This window comes from Schistocerca piceifrons, chromosome 4 (genome assembly GCF_021461385.2).
Source record: "Schistocerca piceifrons isolate TAMUIC-IGC-003096 chromosome 4, iqSchPice1.1, whole genome shotgun sequence".
NCBI classification, from domain to species: domain Eukaryota; kingdom Metazoa; phylum Arthropoda; class Insecta; order Orthoptera; family Acrididae; genus Schistocerca; species Schistocerca piceifrons.
The window spans coordinates 73,932,662-73,946,685 of NC_060141.1; the positions used below are offsets into that span (position 1 = coordinate 73,932,662).

Consider the following 14,024-nt stretch of genomic DNA (forward strand, 5'->3'; position numbering starts at 1 on the left):
TGAGGGGCAGTGAAGTGCTTCCTGTAGGAGCATGCAAGGACGTGGTGAGGACAGGGTAGGGTAGGGTAGGGTAGCTAGGAACAATAGGGAGGTTAGACAGAGAGAGGGTGAGAGTAGAGGAGACAAAAAGAAGACTGGTGGGTATGTCGATGGAACTGAAGGTGGTATAGTGCTGGAGTGGAGCAAGGAAGGGGACAGGTGGGGGAAGTAGAGGGACTAATGAAGGTTGGGGCCAAGGGGAGTTACAGGAACATAGGCTATATTGCAGGGAGAGTTCCCACCTGTGAAATTCAGGAAAGCTGGTGATTCTATGAAGAATCCAGATGGCACAGGCTGTGAGGCAGTCACTGAAGTGAAGAATGTTGTGTTGTGCAGCACACTCAGCATCTGGGGGGGTCCAGCTGTTTCTTCGTCACAGTTTGTCAGTAGCCACTCATGTGGACAGACAACTTGTTGGTTACCATGCCCATGTAGAAGACGGCACAGTGGTTGCAGCTTACTTTGTAGATCCCATGCCTGCTTTCACAGGTAACACTGCCTTTGATGGGACAGGTGATGCTTGTGGCCAGACTGGAATAGGTGGTGGGGGACAAGTTTTGCATCTAGGTCTATTACAGGGATATGAGCCATGAGGCATGGGGTTGGGAGTAGAGGTGAAGATGGACAGGGATATTGTGTCATTTTGGTAAGTGGCAAGATACCATTGTGGGAGGTGGGAAGGGTAGTGGACAGGATATTCCTCATTTCAGCACGTTACAAGAGGTAGTTGAAACCCTGGCAGAGACTGTGATTCAGTTGCTCCAGTCCTAGGTGGTTATGAGTCACGAGGGGAATGCTCCTCTGTGGCCGGACAGTGGTTCTGAGAGAGGCAGTGGATAACTGTATAAATAAAGCACAGGAAATCTGTTTCTGTACGAAGCTGGGAAGGTAATTTCAGTCTGTGAAGACTTCTGCGAGACCGTTGGTATATTTGGAGAGCAACTGCTTGATACTACAGATGCAACAGTCACAGGTGCTTATGCTATGCAAATGGGACTCTTCTCAGTATAGAATGGGTGTCAGCTGTCAAAGTGTTGGTATTGCTGGTGGTTGGTGGATTTGATGTGGATGGGGGTATTATTGTACCATCTTTGAGAAGGCGGCCACCACCAAAGACAGCGGCTTGTTGGGTCAAGGAAGACTGGGCGAAGTGAATGGGGGAGAAGGCGTTGAGGTTCTGGAGTAATGTGTATAGGGTGTCCTCATCCTTGAAAAAGATCCTGAAGATGTCCTCAATTAATCTGAACCACATGAGGGATTTGGGATTCTAGGTGGCTAGATTCCTCTAAACGGCCCACAAATAGGTTGGTGCATGCGACTGCTCATTGCCATACCCAGGATTTGTTTGTAGGTGATGCCTTCAAAGGTGAAGTATTTGTGGATGAGGATATAGTTGGTCATGGTGACCAGGGAGGAGAATGTAGGTTTGGAATCAGTTAGTCATTGGAAAAGGTAGTGTCAATAGTGGCAGGGCAAATGACATGAGGGATGTTAGAGTAAAGGGAGGTGGCACCAATAGTGACAAGCAGAGTGCCGTATGGTACATGAACAGGAACTATGGGGAGTCAGTAGAGGAATGGTTGGTGTTCTTTATAGTGGGTTACAGGTAAGAGGCTGAAGGTGCTGGTCTATGGGAGCAGAGATTCTCTCAGTGGGAGCACAGTAACTTGCCACAATGAGGTGTCCTGGGTGGTTAGGTTTATGGGCTTTAGGAATCATGGAGAAGGTAGGAATGCAGAGTGGGCGAGGTGAGGAGATGAGACACATACTCAGGGGAATGGTTCTAGGATGGACCTAAGGATTTTTGGAGAGACTGGAGAGCCTACTGGACTTCTGGAATGAAGTCACTGTGGCAGGGTTTGTAGGTTGTTGAATCTTACAGCTGGCAGAGTCCTTCTGTCAGGTAATCCCTGCAGTTCAAAACCACAGTGGTGGAGCCTAATGTCAAGAGGCAGGATTATAAGATCAGGATAAATTTTCAGGTGGTGGATTGCAGTTCTTTCTCCGAACGTGAAGTTAGCATACATGTTGAGGGATTTGGGGAACGATGATAAGGCAAGGTTTGAGGTTAAGAAATTCTGGAACATTGAGGAGGTAATTTGGGTGCAGTGAGGGTGGATCATGGTGGGTGAAGGAGTGAACCGAGTCAAGTAGTGTTCAATATTGGTCTTTGCTTGAGTCAGATTGGTAAATTTGGTGGCAGAAAAGTGTTTCAATGTAGGGACCAGGAGAAGGAGAGAGGGAAGTCCAGCCTGACTGAATTTTGGAATGGGGCAAAATGTAATGCCTTTGGAAAGGACTTCTACTTCCATGGGACTAATGCTTTTGGAGGAAAAGTTTACGACTGCATTTCGGATTTAAGCTACTGGGTTCTGTATGGTGGTGAAAGAGTTTCTAAAGATGTGGTAAATACACTAGGTCTCTGAGGCAGGGTTCATCTGCTATGAGGGTGTTTTGGAGCAATTTGGAGGATGTTCTTGTAGTGGTGAATAGCTCTAGTCCAAGGAGGTAGTAAGAGATGAACAGGTTGGAGTGTGTTTTTCAAGTGACTTCAAGCATGCTGCTGTAGTTCCTGGAGGGCAAGAGCAATGTGAGAGATGGGCTACAGGAATTTGGAATTGCAGAGCAGAAGAACATGTTGAGTAGGAATTTATCCTTTTCATTACATTATTATTCCACATATGACTTTCCACTGTTTGTAAATTACATGTGTTTATCAACAGTGCTTTTTAAAAAAAAAACAGCTACTGTGTATCTCAAAGAAACACTGTACCAGAAAGAGTCAGTATCTCTGTGAATCTACAGCACAGCTTTATGAAATACTGTACATTCTCTGATTTATAAACACCAAACACTATACATCACAGTGGACACACATTATAAGACTATTGCATGAACACTGATATCCAATTTATGTGGAAGCAGAATGCTGGAGCATTAAACATACCTGAACAAAGGCTGAAAATGCTTGGGCAGCTGATGTAAAACAGTAACTTTCCAATGCTTTGCCACCATCAGCCAATTCAAATATGAGAAAGAGTTGGCTGTCATCAAAGATAGTTGGTGAATCATTTTCAGACACTAGCAGAGAGAAGAAAGGTAGTATGAAAATTTACAGCAAACTTAATACATAATATATAAAAGTCATAAAACGGCACTATATCATCCTTAATTTAGATTTAGAGTGACAACTTTTATATACTTTCACCCACTATAAAGTAATAAAATTATGGTTTCCAAAACTGTTGATGATAAAGCCTTTAAGGATATTCTGTTGATTACATTAACAAATAATTGTGCCAGGAAATACTGTCAATATGTCATCCCGTAACACACGGCTGTTAGACAACACATGAGACTCAAATTTCAAAGACTTAGAACTCTTAATTACTGGTGTATGTTGCATCTTTTAGGGGTTACTGCTTCACAAACGACTGCCCCATCAATATTTGAGGAAAGAAAACAATTTTTTTGTATGATAAGCATTTTTCTTTCAAAAATAACTGTTTTACACATTTCAGCATTATATTCTTAGATGTCACAAGACCTATCTGTAACACCAGTATTCTAAAGAAATTAAATCCATTTTCTAGACTGACAAATGTGAAAGTGATTTTCCTTTAGTTTTCAAGTAGTGTAAGTGAGTTTTGGGTGTAACAAAACATTCAAAATTCTGAACATACAATTACTTCCACATCTGCCAGTATCTAGAGGACAATATACATTAATAATGATAATTTTTTTGAGTTTTTGTGTAACAGTTAAGTCTCTTCAATAATGCAGTGTACACACACACACACACACACACACACACACACACACACACACACACACACCCACACACCCACCCACACACACTTAGTACGCTATCATAAAATCAGAAAAAAACCACTAAATTATAGGGATCATTTGCAGAAACAAGGCCTGTGTAACATAAAATTAAATAAAAAGTGAGACTGGCAGCAACAAGTGGTTTGATATAACAGGTGTAACAGACTGACACCAACAAACTTTGTGGGGTTTTAGACCAGCCTTTTACTGCTACTATGCCTACCTGAGGCAACAAGGCAAGCACGGACACAGGTTAGCAAGGATGGGGAAAACATCTGACCTGTGAGCAATCTTGCAGCCAGGCCGTAAGTGTAAACAACCATACACCACTGGCCATGTGTGGCCATGAAGCTCGCATATGCACAAAATTTGTACAACAGGGTCGACTGGTAGGTGGCTTTCACAAAATGGGAGTAATTCCATGACAATTCAATGCAGCACTCAACCCAACTCATTCAGATTTATTTCAAATTTGGTGCATTCTATGATTCACATCAAAATTTAAAAACTTCCATTTATCAGAGGTGTATGTATATGACAACTGAAGAAAGTTACAGGTCTGCAAAGATCAGAAATTAAATGAAATTTACATGTGCTTGTTTGAACATAAACGAGTATAATTCTGGTTCTGGTCCAGATATAGTAGTTAAACTCTTAAGCACTGAAAAGGTAATGAGTACATTGATATGCAGCATGACAGGTCACTAAGAATATATACACATTCAGGGTAATTGATCGACCTCACAGCACTCCACCTTCAATTTCTTTGGTGGGGAGGGGGGGGGGGCGGATTATTGCTCCAGTGTGCTATTATAGACACAGGAAACATCAAGACGGTGTACCAAAGACAACATTCCAAAAAGCCACTACCATTCTGACAAATTGCTGAACATTTCTGGCTGTGAACAGCCTATCAGAGAAACTTATTTCAACCATTTTAGTAGCACTTTGTAAAAACAGATTTATTTCAACTAATTCAGTAGCACTTTGCAAAAATAGATTTCAAGCCAAAATTATATAGTTGCAATCTATTTAAAGGTCATGCAGGAATTCAGAAGGATTTGAGAAATGTTCCGGAGTAGATGGTAAACAAGTATCCTATTGTATTACAAGACAAAATAGAAAGCAAACATCACAAAATTCATCAACCTATGCAGGTGTTGCCTCAGCTGTGCTAGGTAATTCCAGACTTGTGATAAGTGAAGATGATATAGCATCACCTCTGACAGTGCATTCTTTTAAATACTAGCCTTCATTGTTTAGTTGAATCTTTTTCTTCCCGAAAGAAGCTTCAACATGAAAGAAGTATCAAACACATAAATTGATAGAGATTGTCTCAGTGTTGGAAGCATTTTTGTGTGGCACAACTTGTAAAAGAAGAGTGCAAAAAGATGGAGAAAGAGGAATATAGGCCAGCTAAAAAATGAGCTTCACCATACAGAATTTGTGTGTGACAAACCCATAAAAGAACTTTCTGTTTCAGATTGTGTGGTACAAATAGGAAACAGTAGGAGAACATGATGTATAACCAATACCAAATCCAAAGCCAGGTGAGACACAGTACGAAAAAAATGCTCCATATGTATGTGATTTTAACTATGATCATAATGTCAGCCGTGTTGTACAATGTGCCCCTTGCCCCGAACGTGAGTAATATTTATTATTTAAATTTTACAAACAGTTGGCCTATTTTGTCTGTTGCCTTTTAGCTGATCCAACAGCAATCAACCTGTTCACGTCAGAATAGGCTGTAGGCTGCAAAGTCTTGGGCTTTTACCATAGGATTGAGAACTGCAGGGTCCCCCTAAATGTGTCAAGGTGTGCACTGCACATCAGGAGCCACAACCAGGTAGCTGACAGTTTGTGAGTTGTACACCAAGGTTTCTTAGATTTGGTGACTCCCCAACCAACGCTAACAATGATAGCTGTAGGGAACCGAGAAGTATGAAATGTCTCCCACAGGTGAGAGTATTAAAATCCTAGTGGGTTAACTGCTGGAGCATTCACAACAAAGTGCCGGAGCTCAAAGTGCTCCTGAAAAATAGTGAAGCTCACTTAATACTAGCAACAGAAAGCTGGTTAAAACCTCTAATTGTAGCGATGAGATTTAGACAAGAATCTCAGATCCACGGAGAGAGAAATTGAAGCTGCATGTGGGACTGCTTGGGCAAGCTGTAGGGAACCGAGAAGTATGAAATGTCTCCCACAGGTGAGAGTATTAAAATCCTAGTGGGTTAACTGCTGGAGCATTCACAACAAAGTGCCGGAGCTCAAAGTGCTCCTGAAAAATAGTGAAGCTCACTTAATACTAGCAACAGAAAGCTGGTTAAAACCTCTAATTGTAGCGATGAGATTTAGACAAGAATCTCAGATCCACGGAGAGAGAAATTGAAGCTGCATGTGGGACTGCTTGGGCAAGACTCAGTAGGGGTGGGCCTAAAATGGTAACTGGATCTTCCTACCTTCCACCAGACTTGTCTCCTGATGTAACTGAAAACTTTAACACATCAGTTCGTTTGTTTAAGTTCCGCAGTCATACTGTAATTATCAATGGAGACTTCAATCATCCAGCAACCACTGGGAAAATTACAGTATTGTTAGTAGTGGGTGTGGAAAGACATCCTGCGAAACATGACTTGAAACCTTCTCCGAAAACTATCTAGAATAGATAGTTCAAAACCTTACTCATGACGGATATATACCGGATCTAATGTCAACAAATAGACCTGACCTCTTCCAGGATGTCCATATCAAAGCTAGTATCCATGACCATGACGTAGTTGTGGCAACAATGGTTACTGAAGTGCAAACAACAACTAAAAAAAGTAGAAAGATACACGTGGTGTTCAGTAAACTACATAAAAAATCGTCATACTTCTACGACCAACTTACAACTTTCAACACACGACAGGAGCATGTAGAGAAACTACGGTACTCGATAAGTATGTATCCAGTAGAACAGTTCATAATGGGAGGGACACTGGAAAGAAACTTCAAAACAACACACAGGGCTACAGATAGATCGATGGTGAATGAAACCCATTTGGCTGTCAAGAGAGCAAACATGAAGCCTTCAATGACTACCACAGAGAACATTAGCAAATGACCTCTCTCAAAACCCAAAGAAATTCTAGTCATATGTAAAGGCTGTTAGTAGCACCAAACTTAGTGTCCAGTCCTCAGTGAATGAGAGAGAATTTGAAATGAGAGTACCAGAGTGGAAGCTGAAATACCTAACTCTGTTTCCAAATGTTCCTTAACAAAGTAAAGCCCAGGAGAATTTTAACAATTTAATCCTTGTACCACTGAAAGGATCAGTGACATAAGTATTACTGTCAATGGTGTTGACAAACAGTTAAAATTGAACAAAGCTCCAGGGCCGATGGAAACATCAGATCCTCTACTGAATTTGCGGCTGAGTTATCCCCTCCTCTAAATACAATGTATCCCAGACCTCTCAAACAAAAAAAACGTGCTCTGTACTTTCCTCACCAGAGGAAAGTTCACTGGACCATGGGATACGAATTCGATTCTACACAGAGTACATGAAAGAACTCGCCCCCCTGCTAACAGCCGTGTATCACAAGTCTCTAGAGGAATGGAAGGTTCCAAATGATTGGAAAAGAGCACATGTAGTCCTAGTTTTCACAAGAAGGGTCGTCGAGAAGATGCGCAAAACTATAGGCCTATATCTCTGACATCCATATGTTGTAGAATTTTAGAACATGGTTTTTGCTCGCGTATCATGTCATTTCTGGAAACCCAGAATCTACTCTGTAAGAATCAACATGGATTCCGGAAACAGCGATCGTGTGAGACCCAACTCGCTTTATTTGTTCACGAGACCCAGAAAATATCAGATACAGGCTCTCAGGTAGATGCTATTTTCCTTGACTTCCGGAAGGTGTTCGATACAGTTCCACACTGTCGCCTGATAAAGTAAGAGCCTATGGAATATCAGACCAGCTGTGTGGTTGGATTGACGAGTTTTTAGCAAACAGAGCACAGCATGTTGTTCTCAATGGAGAGACGTCAACAGACAAAGTAACCTCTGACGTACCACAGGGGAGTGATATGGGACCATTGCGTTTCACAATATATATATTATGACCTATAATTCAATTCTTTTATCTTGGTGGCTCACGCATGCCCGCCCAGACGCGGGAGATTGCTGCGTTGCCAGTTGCACACGACGCACGCGCCAATAGAAGCAGCGCCATAGTATAACATAGTTCGCACGCTTACGTTTAGGGGGGAGCGCGCAGTTCATGAAGTAAAGCCACCACAGGCACATTAACCCTTTCGCTGCTACAAAGACGTGCTCCCTGCATTCCGCGCTGTGCGCGATTTTGTCACTGCACTGCTCGCCTGTGCAGACACACCGTGTTCTGACTGCTTTGACACTCTTATCAATCGATTCCACAAAAACTATTTGGCCCAAAAATTTGATTTTTACACATCTCCTTGACTGATACCTTCCCCCCATAAATGAATTAATTTTGTTTCGATGTTCAACGCAGTTATTACGCAGCATTAAATATAGTAAACCATTGCACGAAATTTTGAAGAGTTTGCAGAGTTAGTCCATAGAGTATACTTTCCGTATGGTCGATTTTAGTTGCCACAATTTTGAGAATGAAATGAGGACAAGATACCTAAATTTCATATAAAATTTACTGTATAACAATAGCTCATTTAAGTACCACATAGGTGTCGTATGTAATATTGAGAAATATTCCGTCTTTCGCGACTGTAACAAAAGTTTTATTTACACTTAGCACGTATGGCTTTATTTTAAAGCACTTCAATCAATCAAAAGGAAGTAGACAAAATACATTAAACAAAACTGTGGACTTACAAAAACATTAGGACTTTAATATATCGTCTATCAGTGAAGTGCTCTGAGCTATGTCAAATATAATTTTTGTGTGTGGCACACACAAACATCATTTATTTGCTAAAACACTGATCTGCCAACACAAACGTTGAATATTGTGTTACCGCAGCACAAAACTACGAAAGGTGACTTGGCAATGGAGGAGACAAAATACTGTCCACTGAAGATGCTTCAAAAGAGAGAAACGCGCCTGGTCTAAATAAGCCCCTTATTACTGTTGCAGAAGAGGAATATATTTCAGTACCATTGGTAAAACTGCGACTGTGGAACAAAAACAAGAAAGAGAACATGAGTACGATTGTGTATGTGCCACACCTTTCCTTGACTGAAGTGCTTTAAAATGAAGCCAAACGCGTCGGGTGTAAATAATACTTTTATTACATTCGCGAAAGACTGAATATTTCTCAATATTATATACGACACCTATGTCGTACTTAAATTAAATGAGATATTGTTATACAGTAAATTTAATATGAAACTTAGGTATCTTGTCCACATTTCATTCTCAACATTGTGGCAACTAAAATCGACCATACGGTAAGTATACGGACTTCTACCTCTGCAAACTCTTCAAAATTTCGTGCAATAGTTTACTACATTTAATGCTGCATAATAACTGCGTTGAACATCGAAACAAAATTAAGTCATTTATGGGGGGAAGGTATCAGTCAAGAAGACGTGTAAAAATCAAATTTTTGGGCCAAATACTTTTTGTGAAATCGAATAAGAAGTGTGCCAAAGCAGTGGGACCACCATGTGTCTGCACAGGCGAGCAGTGCAGTGATGACAAAATCGCGCACAGCGCGGAATGCGGGGAGCACCTGTCTGCAGCAGGGAAAGGGTTAATGAAGAGACAAAGCACTAGAAATTTCAAAAAATTGCATTCAAACGATTATAATTCGTGAAGTAAGGCACTTCCATATTGTTTTTAAATAATGAAAATATTAAACACCGCAAGAGGTTTGAACTCATAACCTTTCGCATAGCAGCCCAACACCTTAATCGTTACGCTAACGCACCTCGTCTGACTACATAACGCCATGAGGACTATAACATGTCACGCAAAATACTGACAAACACTGCTGTATTACTATGAATTACTCACGCTTCGTTGAAGTACAATAGGAAAAACAATTACCGCTGTTCTTTATTGCGAAAAAGCGGTTCGTGAGTGATACAAACACCTTTCCTTGCTATCGCCTGAATTAGGAGTCTTATTGCTTGTGTGGTTTAATTAATTAATAGAATATGAAGCAATTGGTATAAAGAATGCTTTTTCCAAACTTTCTGTAAAAGAATGTCTGCTATCAAGACATTGCTTTTGTTCTATTACTTTATTTATGACTGAACATTTCTAAAACTGAAGACACTCGTCCATGCTCTGCACTGCAGTCGAGACGTGGCAACGTCGTTCTCTGTTCATTGGCTGACTGTTTTGTGACGTCAGATGCGCAGAACGAACCTAAACTCGGCCGCCAACATAAATGACGCGCACTTTAGGAGATAGTGTCAAAAGTTCCATGCGGCTTTTCGTGGATGATGCTGTAGAATACAGAGAAGTTGCAGCATTAGAAAATTGCAGCGAAATGCAGAAAGATCTGCAACGGATAGGCACTTGGTGCAGGGAGTGGCAACTGACCCTTAACATTAGACAAATGTAATGTATTGTTGGGTGACTTGCGGAATATAAATGTAGATGGAAGAAAGCGTAGGTCACACCGTCTGTAAGAAGGATAATGGAAGTGATCCACACAGCTATCGTCTAATATCCTTGATATCAATTTGTTGTACATAATGAGGTGTGTGTGTGTGTGTAAACAAAATGACCACCTCCATGCCAACCAGCATGGATTTCAAAAACAATGATCACCTGAAATTCAATTCACACTTTACTCACATGACCTACTGAAAGCTTTGGACCAAAGCAGTCAGAAAGATGCAGTTTTTCTTGATTTCCGAAAAGCATTTAGCTCAGTACTGCAGTTCTGCTTATTTTCAAAAGTACAATTATATGGCGTATCAAGTGAAATTTGTGACTGGATTGAGGACTTTTTGGTAGGGAGGATGCAGCAGGTTAACCGAGATGGAGAGTCATCCACAGATGTAGAAAGAACTTTGGGTTCATGTCAGGTAAGTGCATTGAGCCCCTAGTGTACATACTGTACATTATTGATCTTGAGTTAACATTAATAGTAGCCTCAGACAATCCACAGATGAAGCACTACCTACAATGAAGTACAGTCTGAACAAAGCTGCACAGCTTGACAAAATTCCAAAGTGGTGCAAAATTAGCAACTTGCATTAAACATTCAAAAATGCACAAATGTGCACTTTGTAAAATGGCGAAAAAAACACAAGATTTATGAATACAGTATCAGTGAGTCACAGTTGGAATCAGCCAACTCGTACAATACATGGGTGTAACACTTTGTAGGGATATGAAATGGAATGATCATACAGGCTCAGTTGTGGGTAAAGAAGGCGGTAGATTTCTGTTTATTGGTAAAATCCTAGGGAAATACAAGCAGTCTACAAAGGAGATTGCTTAAAAATCACTCATGCAACCCATTGCTCAAGTTTGAGAACCTTGTATTAATTACAAGACCACACTGCTTTCTAATCCTGACTACGTCTCTGGTGTACGTGTCAGGATCAGGACGCAGAATTCACCCTCTTTTCAGCTTTGAGGTGCCACATACAAATTGCCAAGCCATGAGCACGTGTCAAACCATCGGGCAAAGCCATCCGCTGCAAGCTGTAACGTAATGGATGAGTAGCAAGCGCTTTCAGTCCTAGCTTCCTACCCCAGTCTACCCAGAGCCACCACCACTGCACAAGACCAATCAATCTCTGCCACCTTCACAAAAAGCCAAGTCACACGTTCAATTACCCGAAACAACCCCGAAGTCTGGCGTTGCCATCGTGTTGTTGCTGCCGTTAGTCATGAGCTTCGCATTTAGGAGGAGACGTTACCAAGACTCGGTACTGCCCGTGATATTGCCGAAGACACACTTGTTTGTTTTGATGTGTATAGTTTAAAGCAATGCTCATCACCTGGTCACAGGGACAGCTGGAGATGGATCCTCACGTGGAAGCAAGGCTTGAGCTGCTCCGGGTGGAGAATGAAGATTTGGAGAGGCATCCTAATGAATCGGTAGTAAATTCAAACCCACAAAGTAGCACTGTGCCTGAAGCCAGCCTGACTTCCCCTTTTCTGGGTTTCCTACAGCCAGTTCCATCACAGCCTGTAATTGATGTTGCAATAGCTTTGCTGGTTCCCATCTTTACAGGCAAACCAGTTGAAAATGGCTGCACTTTCACACAAAATATAATGGAAGTAGGGAAACTGTCCACATGGAGTGATGAAGTATTCTTAGAAGTCACCAGACTTAAGTTGGGAGGAGAGGTATGCACTTCCGCAAATTCCGTGGAAGGCCTCTGAAATACCAAGGCATTTGATGCCCTTTGGAAAGGGTTAGTGAACACAGGGAAATAAGCAGAGCATTAGCTATTATTATAGGGACCAACTTTCCAACCTACGCCAACATTTTGGAGAGGATTTAGTGAACTTAGCTGAAAATAAGAGCTGCATCATGTCATATATGTACTATGGAAAGTAATGAAGTATTATTCAGCAAAGATGAAATTTACTGTGCAGACGTATCTGTGAGGCTGACTGAGATGTAGGTGTGAGGTAAAAGTGTGCTTCGCCAAGAACACTAAAGGAGGCTGTACAACTCATTTCTATGTGAGGAGTTTCGGCAATTCTTCCAATCTTCCCCCAGAGGAGACACTGCTAGACGTGGCTTCATTGCCAAAGTGCAGTGCACTCATTGTAAATACCCAAGTCACGAAACTCCCGAGTGTTTGGACCGCCATAAGCCTATTGTAGAAGGACTGAATTTAGTTCATTAAATCTACTCGCAGTCAAGAATTAAAACCGCTGACTGAATGGATTGGGGAAAGAAGATAGTTTATCCAGTTCGCAATATGAAGAATTGGAAACAGATGGAATCATGATCACTATTTAGATGCCGCTTTAGGTAACAATTCCCCTTATTTTCAAGGCACAGTTAACTCCCGAACACAAGAAGTTCAAATTAGGAGAAATGTCCATCATTTTGACAATGTTTCTGCTATAAGGACACAACGGAGTCCAAAGTGAATAGCTATGGTGTGACAACCCACTAAACCACGTACAACAGTGTTGAAGCTAAAAAACTGAGAAAATATCGAGCGACGGGGAAAATAGTTTCATTAGAAGTGAAGAAAGAATTTTTAAGAGAAGATATTGCCTTAGTGCATCCATTAACAAGAAGATAAGTTTTTAGGCAGTAAAATGACACTAAGTACAGTTCATCCCCAATGAGCATGACAGAAGAGAGTACATTTTTGCTAGTGAGCGTAGATAATTTAGTAAGCAGAGATGTTAAAATCCGCAGGGTACCATACTCTCCAAAGTGCACAAAATAAATATTGATGAGATGCGCATGCGCGAGCGTTGCACGCACACACACCTGAAAGAATAGTTTACATAAATTCTACCTCAGTTACATCACCTGTAAAACCAGAAATTTAGAAACATTTGTTTAAGTAGATCGAGATGTAGTGTGCCCCATTCAAACGAAATTTGCAGCTTTGCGTGAAGAAAAGGAATGACTGACATCAAAACTCAAAGAATCATTCGGCGCAAAAGTCAAAGCGCAGTAAAACTGTTACACAGCAACAGACGAGTTTACATCGCTATTATCTACGTTTCGCCACTCCATAAAATTTACGGTTAGGGATTGAGAATGAATTTTATCGCAAGTCTTACGTGGGAGTAGAGATAGTATTTTGTGTGTCAATCGTTTGCTAAGCCGTGCTGATGGTTCTATTGTGTTTTCACCTCAATCAGGCCCTGATAGCTAAATATTTTGCTTGAGTGTTAGATTTGTGTTCTTGTAAAGTTGCCTCTGTGCCTTATACTTTAACATGTTAAAACTGTCATTACTGACTGAACACTGGGTCATTGCTATGGAAAATAGCTTGTTCATTATGGACACCTGGAATACATCAAACAATGCCAGCCACACAGCTGATGGCCTTTGCCCACTGCATGCCACTATTTTCTAATGTGGTTGTATTTCAATTCCACTGGACTAGCAAGCCCTGTGCTGCTAATGCATAACTACTTCTACTTTTCTATGTTACATGCATTCTGTTATCCCAAAATTAACTGGAATGCCCTTTCCAGCCTCATATCCTCTATATTTTA

General features: G+C 41.1%; 1 protein-coding gene across 6 annotated transcripts in view; it reads right to left on the reverse strand.

The window, feature by feature from the left end:
* Nucleotides 1–14,024, reverse strand: part of LOC124794785 — a 137,631-nt gene that overhangs the window by 47,073 nt on the left and 76,534 nt on the right. For all 6 annotated transcript variants that reach the window (XM_047258428.1, XM_047258427.1, XM_047258430.1 and 3 more), the window contains one exon: nt 2,987–3,120. In XM_047258428.1, the coding sequence (XP_047114384.1) occupies nt 2,987–3,120 (134 nt within the window). The remainder of the gene's footprint in view (nt 1–2,986; nt 3,121–14,024) is intronic.